Below are 7,204 nucleotides of genomic sequence, written 5' to 3'. Positions count from 1 at the left end.
CCTATCGGAGGAAAATGTGAGCAAGACCTTGACCTCCCCACAATATGTTTCACCAGCAATTAATAACAAACTAATCCAAATGTCTATAGTCCATCAATTCTACCTGACACCTAGCAGAGTAAATAAAACTAGCTATTGAACCCGTTCTACGCCCAGGTGGTGAGCATTTTTTTGGTACATTTATACAGCTTCTTCAATAAAATGGCGCCATCCATAGGAATAACAGAAGCATCCGCCATCATATATAAGATGGTTAGATCCACCACTGCAGAATGCCATAAGTGTGGGGAAGAAGCAGCAGATTTCATACACCTGATGTGGTATTGCCCTCCTATTGCAGACTTTTGGAAGGAGCTCATAGCTATCCTCATGGAGATAATACAATCCCCTGTATCACGCTGCCCTAAGATGTGTTTATAATGAATCCATGAAGGGGAGACCTGGCCTCTTTACCCTCGCACTCTTGAGTGAAACATTGTTTTTGACTCGAAAGGCTATCGCCATGGGAGGGATGGATAGAAGACCCCAGTGGATTTCACACTGGGTCAATATGGTAAATACTGCAGCTTCATATATAAGAGGGTGCTATGTAAAAATAGACATCTTAAATTTGATAAGGTATGGAAAGCCTTGGTTTCATTCTCTTTTGACTCACTTTAGTCCTCAGGTGATGAGGAGCATTCTCTCATGATTAAAGTATGTGATATTTAGTGCCTCACATGGGTGTCTTATACTTTTAGTTAAGATATTACACACATAGCAGGTTAAGGTTAGGGTTAATTTTGTCAGACAGTACTAACAAGCAATGAGGAATGCAGTTTGTTTGTTTTTGTTCTATGATGTAATCTTGTTGTGTTGTATAATTTTCAATAAATTACCGTAAGTTGTTAAAAAAATGTGTTTTATGCCAGTGTAAAGACTGAACATTTTCAGATACTTTGGCGGTGATATATCAGAGCTTTTTATCATAAATGATTAATGACTTCATAGAACCTCTATAAAGGAGGACCAATCTAAAGTAAATTTGAAATAAAAAACTGTAAAGAGGCCAGAATCAGAGTAAAAGGGTAAGGAAAGCACTACCAAATTCATCTAATTGAGAATCGTCCCCTTTACGCCAATCAGATTTCCTGGACACCTTCAGCTCACCACATACTGTTCATACCGAAATTATCCCCTAGTCTAGAAGATCACTGTTAATGCTATTATGGGTAGTAGTCTCAAAGGAGTTTCACTATATTTCAGGTACAAATATTTCTAAAAGTATATAAGTTTGGATCTGGATCGGACATACATTTGCGTTCAAGATAGATCTTGCATATTAAATGTATACTGAAGTACGCAAGAAATTGCCATCCAGCTTTCGATTATAATAACCACATTACTGCACACATCGCTGCTTAATTACAAGTGCCTTTAATTCCCAACAGGCTGTGTACATCATTTCAGGGTACATGGTTGATTCAGTGACCAAATCAAATTGTAAAACATACTAGAAAAAAGGTCATTTTACCCCTATTATGCTTTGCTCTGCATTGCAGACACCTGCAACATGAGTGGTCACATGAAAAGGGGGACAATCATTAGAAGCTCACCATTGCAGGAGGGGCTGCGGCCTATGTCACAGTCACTTAGGCCCCCACGCTGTCTATATCTTTTATATATATTTTATTTATATAATTGGGTATGTCCACCTTGGGAAATAATACTGTATGTCTTCAGAGGGTGAACACCCAACACTACCCCCTCCATGTAATAGTGGTTTTAGAATCCAGTGGGAGACGAGGAGGGAGGCTTCCCGCCATAGCAATCGTTTGTCCTTTCCTCCTACAGAGCAGACCGATTCCAAGTTTACAGCCAAGGATCACTAGCTGTCCTCTTCTCTCAGGGCGGACGGTAGGAACTTATATTGCTGTTGACGAATTTGGGCCAGTTTCTTTCGCGCTTCTTCAAGCTCTCTTTCCTTTTTTAGCATTTCCTCTTGAGCTGCTATGATCTACAAGGAAAACATCCAATACTCAATATCAGGCTCTGTTCACAATAAGGTACATTCAAACCTTGTAGTGTACATTTATTCCTTCTGCTGACGAATAAGTCAAAAGTATCCATAGATCCCTATTCACAAGGCAGAGACCAAAATAGCCTCCAGCAGGCAAGTACACTGCTCAAAAAATAAAGGGAACTCTTAAAAACAACACAATGTAATTCCAAGTCAATCACACTTCTGTGAAACCAACCTGTCCCACAGTTATGAAGCAACACTGATTGTGAATACATTTCTCCTGCTATTGTGCAAACGGAACAGACAACATTTAGAAATGATAGGAAAATAGCAAGACAACCTCTATTAAGGAGTGGTTCTGCAGGGGGATGCCCACACACCATTTCTCTGTTCTCATCCTCTGTGGCTCTTCGCATTGCTCTCACCCCTAGAGGTACTGTACAGTAGCATGAGGCGGCGTCTGCAACCCACAGAAGTTGCTCAGGTAGTGCAGCTCATTCTAGATGGCACATCAATGTGAGCTTTGGCAAGAAAAGTAGCTGTGTCTGTTAGCACAGTGTCCAGAGTAAGGAGCAGACACCAGGAGACAGGCCAGTACACCAGGAGATGTGGAGGGGGCCGTAGGAGGGCAACAACCAAGCAGCAGGACTGCTACCTCCTCCCTTGTGCAAGGAGGAACAGGAAAAGCAGTGCCAGAGCCCTGCAAAATTACCTCCAGCAGCCCCCCAACATCCATGTGACTTCTCAAACTGTCAGAAACAGACTATGAGGGTGGTATGAGGGCCAGACGTCCATAAGTGGGTGTTGTGCTTACAACCCAACATCGTGCAGAGCGATTACCATTTGCCATAGAACACCAATATTGACAAATTTGACATTTGCGCCCTGTGCTCTCCACGGATGAGAGCAGGTTCACACGGAGCACGTGAAAGACATGACAGAGTATGAAGACGCTGTGGAGAATGTTCTGCTGCCTTTAACATCCTCTAGCATGACTGGTTTGGTAGTGGATCAGTAATAGTGTGGGGAGGAATTTCTTTGGAGGGTCGTACAGCTCTCCATGTGCTCACCAGAGGTAGCCTGACTGCAATTAGGTACCGGGATGAGATCCTCAGACCCATTGTTAAATCATAAGCAGGTGCAGTGCGCCCTAGGTTCGTTCTGATGCTTGAAAATTGTAGGCCTCATGTGGCTGAAGTGTGTCAGCAGTTCCTGCATGATGAAGGCATTGATGCTATGGACTGGCCTGCCCATTCCCCAGACCTGAATCGAATTGAGCACATCTGGGACATCATGTTTACTTCCATCCACCAATGCCACGTTTCACCACAGACTGTCCAGGAGTTGACTGCTGCTTTAATCCAGGATTGGGAGGAGATCCCTCAGGAGAACATCTGTCGCCTCATCAGGAGGATGCCCAGGTGTTGTAGGGAGGATATAGACACGTGGAGGCCACACATACTACAGAGCATCATTTCCTTGTCTTGAGGTATTTCCACTAAAGTTGGATCAGCCTGTAATTTGATTTTCAACTTTGATTGAGTATCATTCCAAATCCAGACATCCATGGAATATTAATTTTGATTTACATTGATCATTTATATGTTTCATTGTTCTCAATGCATTCCACTATGTAATGAATAAACATTTGCAACTGGAATATTTCATTCAGTGATATCTAGGATGTGCTGTTTTAGTTATCCCTTTATTTTTTTGAGCAGTGTATATGTTAGTATATCTTTCTTTTCTTTTGCTGTATGGATTAGCAGATCAAACTGCTCTTTATATACACCGCACCATAGGAGCCTCTGGACTACAGCCACTGAAAAAAAGTATTAAGAGTCAAAGGGATAGTCACATAAAAAAGTGCTAGCCCCTATCTGCAGATTAGAGTACAACTTTCTGATTACTCGGGATCTAACTGGTTGGACCTCCAGAGATCCTAACATCAAGCCACTGAAACTCAGAGAGAGAGGCTCTACAGTCCCATCTTGAATCAAGTGGTGGTGCAGTTGCTCAGTCTCCGCTTCATTTATTGTCATTGGAACTGTCAGAAATAGTACTTATGTTCAGCCTTTACCTTCAGAGGTCCCATGGACAATGAGTAAAACAGCGGGCGATCATTCACACCTCCAATCCATTCAAAACAGGGCTGCAAAGCCTTGTTCATGAGATCACCCGAGTCCCAGTCTTGGGAAAGCTAGAAATAAGCAAGTTACCCGATATTCCATAAATGGGAGATAATTTTTTTTTCTGGAGCAATAACCCTTTAAGAATTGTGCTGAAGACTGTATAATTAAAAATTATTGCTTAGACCACAAGTTGTATAATCATAAATCATGAATATACCAGCACCATGGCTTAGTGGATAGCACTGCAGCCTTGCAGCGCTTGAGTCCTGGGTTCAAATCTCATCAAGGACAACATCTGCAAAGAGTTTGTATGTTCTCTCTGTGCTTGCGTGGGTTTCCTCCGGGTACTCCGGTTTCCTCCCACATTCCAAAGACATACTGATAGGGAATTTAGATTGTGAGCCCCATTGGGACAGCGATGATAATGTGTGGAAAACTGTAAAGCGCTGCGGAATATGTTAGCGCTATATAAAAATAAAGATTATTTTTGTTATTATTATTATTAATAATAAATTCTGTTTCTGGAATAAGAAAGCTGAACCATTATTTTCCCCAAACTGTAATTATGGAAAAGACCACAGAGTGGCAGAGAGAGATCATTATTAGGAGATGACATGCTTACATCCCTACTACACACCTACAAGGTACATCCATTGTACACAGAAATAGTCTTGTTTTTACCGACCTGTGCAATTCCACCTACAAACTTTGTCTTCACGACAACATCATCATCCTCTGATTTACTAAAGGCAGCTTTCTGGGCTGCTCTGACCAGGTTATCGGACGCTCGCTTCACAGCATTGCCAGCCGCCTGTAGAGAAGAAGGTCAGGTGTGGAAAGACAGAATATGAAGTGGGGAGATGGAGAAATAACAAGCACAGCAGATAAAAAGTGAAGAGCAGGTTAGAATAAAAGAAAAAGAACAATATTTAGCCAATTAAACAGAACGAAAAATCAAAATCATGAAATGAATGGGCTTCCCCAATTCCATTGTGAGCTTTGCTGTTATCTTCTCATGTACAAGTATTCATGTATTTGCTAAAGCAATGATAACCTAATTATATCCATAGTATTATATCTACTATTCATAGATAGATCCATGTTCTGTGCGACAGTCAAGCCTAATCCAATGTAGATTTAAGCAAGCTACCTGGAGTCTTCTCATGGCCTCCGAGTCTTGGTCAGCTTTCACCTTGCAGGCGACCAGAAGTTGGGCAGTGGATGCTGCTACTTGCTTGGCAGAGGAGATCAGTTTCTCCTCACTGGCGTGGCCTTGTACTGAGGCGTTAGCCGATTCACACAAGTTGCTTGTTGCCGCGGCCACCATCCTGGCCTAGAAGAATTCAACAGTGGCCAAATGACCAGAAAAAGGATAGAGTTGCCTGCAGTTTTGGACAAGTTGCAGGCTGTATAAGAACCTGTGCAATGTTAGTTGGGCTACAGATTTTGCGGGCTACAGATAGCCTGTTTAATAAGTTATTGATGTTTAGTATCACAAAGCTTACAATCTAAATTGGAAGTTGGTTGGTTGTCAAGGACAGGAGGATCAGCTTCTGCCCTTGATGTAGCATTTTTTTTGTGAAGCATGGTGGCTTTCTTGGTTAGCTATGATGCTGGATGCCTCGTTAGAAGAACCTAGTTTTCATGGCAGAGATTTGGATTAGTGGGAAATGTGATATTCAGATGATATAGGTAAGTAGAAATGGGAATTAAAAAATCAATGGCAGCTTATGTGGTGGCTGTATTAGTGTAAGGATTTACTGATGTTACTTTCTTGGAGCAAGCTTTGAGCAATATAAAGGTAAAGAGCAATACTCACAGCAGAGATTAGTCCCTGGGACCACTGACCATCATCTGCTGCATTAGCAGCGATTGCGCCAACCTGCAACACAAAGTACAAAATAAATGAATGTTCTTATTTAATCAGGATGTGTCACAAAATGACTGATAGACACTGAAAGCTACTAACAGCCTGCACACTCCCTGCAAATCAAATACCAGGAGTGACAAATTATTTTAAACTGCTGATAAACGAATTGCAGGAAATGTGTTCTGGGTTGTTCCATTACATGTTGGAGAAAATCCCCATCCATGTGATATTAGGGGAGAGTGCATTGCACAGCTAAGTTGGCCAATATTTGGTTGACATGACTAGATCATTGCCATCTAGCACCATATATCTCATCCTGCTCTACATTCTACTCCTGTAATCACCTCTTCTACTTTTGCTGAGAGTTTTCTAATACAACTCCACAAGTCTTTCATCTAAAGGTAGTATTTCACATTTGTGCCAACTCTAAACAGCTTTCCGCAGTCGCAGCCAGCCAGGGATTTCCCTGGTATTCGGGTTAGACTGGTCATGTAACCCTTCACTGGACACCATCCAGGAGAAGATAAAGCTGTGGGTTACCAAATACTAAGGAGGGATTAACCCACTTCAGTTCTCATGACAAGGTCAGGAGGGGAAGCCATTCCTGCATCTTATCAAATCTCATACAGTCATTCTACTCCTGCCAAACTCCAGTGATGATATATTGGCAAAGTGACACGACGTGTACATCAACAAATACTACTTGGCGTGGACATGTGGAAGGAGACAGATCAAACAATGATCACGTTCTTGACATCGATCCTACTATATAATGTGTAGTAGCTCTGCTTGATGGCTGGCAATATAACAGCTTGTCCTACTAACTTTTCACACAGTTCCTTCTATTCCTAATACACAAAATTATTTTACTAAATAAAGCCTAGGAACCGCATCTGTTCCCTTACAGCGATAAGACAGGCACGGGTATATATTGGGTATATTAACGGACAATACTCTGTACTCCTCCTTCTAGACCTGTCCTCTGCTTTCTACACAGTTGACCACTGCATCCTACTACAGATCCTCTCCTCCTTTGTCATCAAAGACCTCACCCTATCCTGGATCTCCTGTCCAACAGCACATTCAGTGTCTCCCACTCCTACCTCCTCATCCCCCTCTCTCTCTGTTGGAGTCCCCCTCCAAGGCTCTGTTCTAGGACCCCTACTCTTTTCAATCTATACACTTGGCCTGGGACAACGC

At 42.1% G+C, this 7,204-nt stretch overlaps 1 protein-coding gene across 2 annotated transcripts in view; it reads right to left on the bottom strand.

The window, feature by feature from the left end:
- Positions 1-1,395: 1,395 nt before the first annotated feature.
- TLN2 (talin 2) overlaps positions 1,396-7,204 on the bottom strand; it is a 248,215-nt gene continuing 242,406 nt past the window's right edge. For both annotated transcript variants that reach the window (XM_077264168.1, XM_077264170.1), the window contains 4 exons: positions 5,954-6,016; positions 5,285-5,467; positions 4,820-4,945; positions 1,396-1,996 (listed from right to left, as the gene is read on the bottom strand). In XM_077264168.1, coding sequence (XP_077120283.1) covers positions 1,868-1,996; positions 4,820-4,945; positions 5,285-5,467; positions 5,954-6,016 — 501 coding nt within the window. In that variant the 3' untranslated portion in view covers positions 1,396-1,867. The remainder of the gene's footprint in view (positions 1,997-4,819; positions 4,946-5,284; positions 5,468-5,953; positions 6,017-7,204) is intronic.

The sequence above is a fragment of the Ranitomeya variabilis genome, chromosome 5 (assembly GCF_051348905.1).
Source record: "Ranitomeya variabilis isolate aRanVar5 chromosome 5, aRanVar5.hap1, whole genome shotgun sequence".
Classification (NCBI taxonomy): domain Eukaryota; kingdom Metazoa; phylum Chordata; class Amphibia; order Anura; family Dendrobatidae; genus Ranitomeya; species Ranitomeya variabilis.
This window is presented reverse-complemented; position numbering and strand designations above follow the sequence as displayed.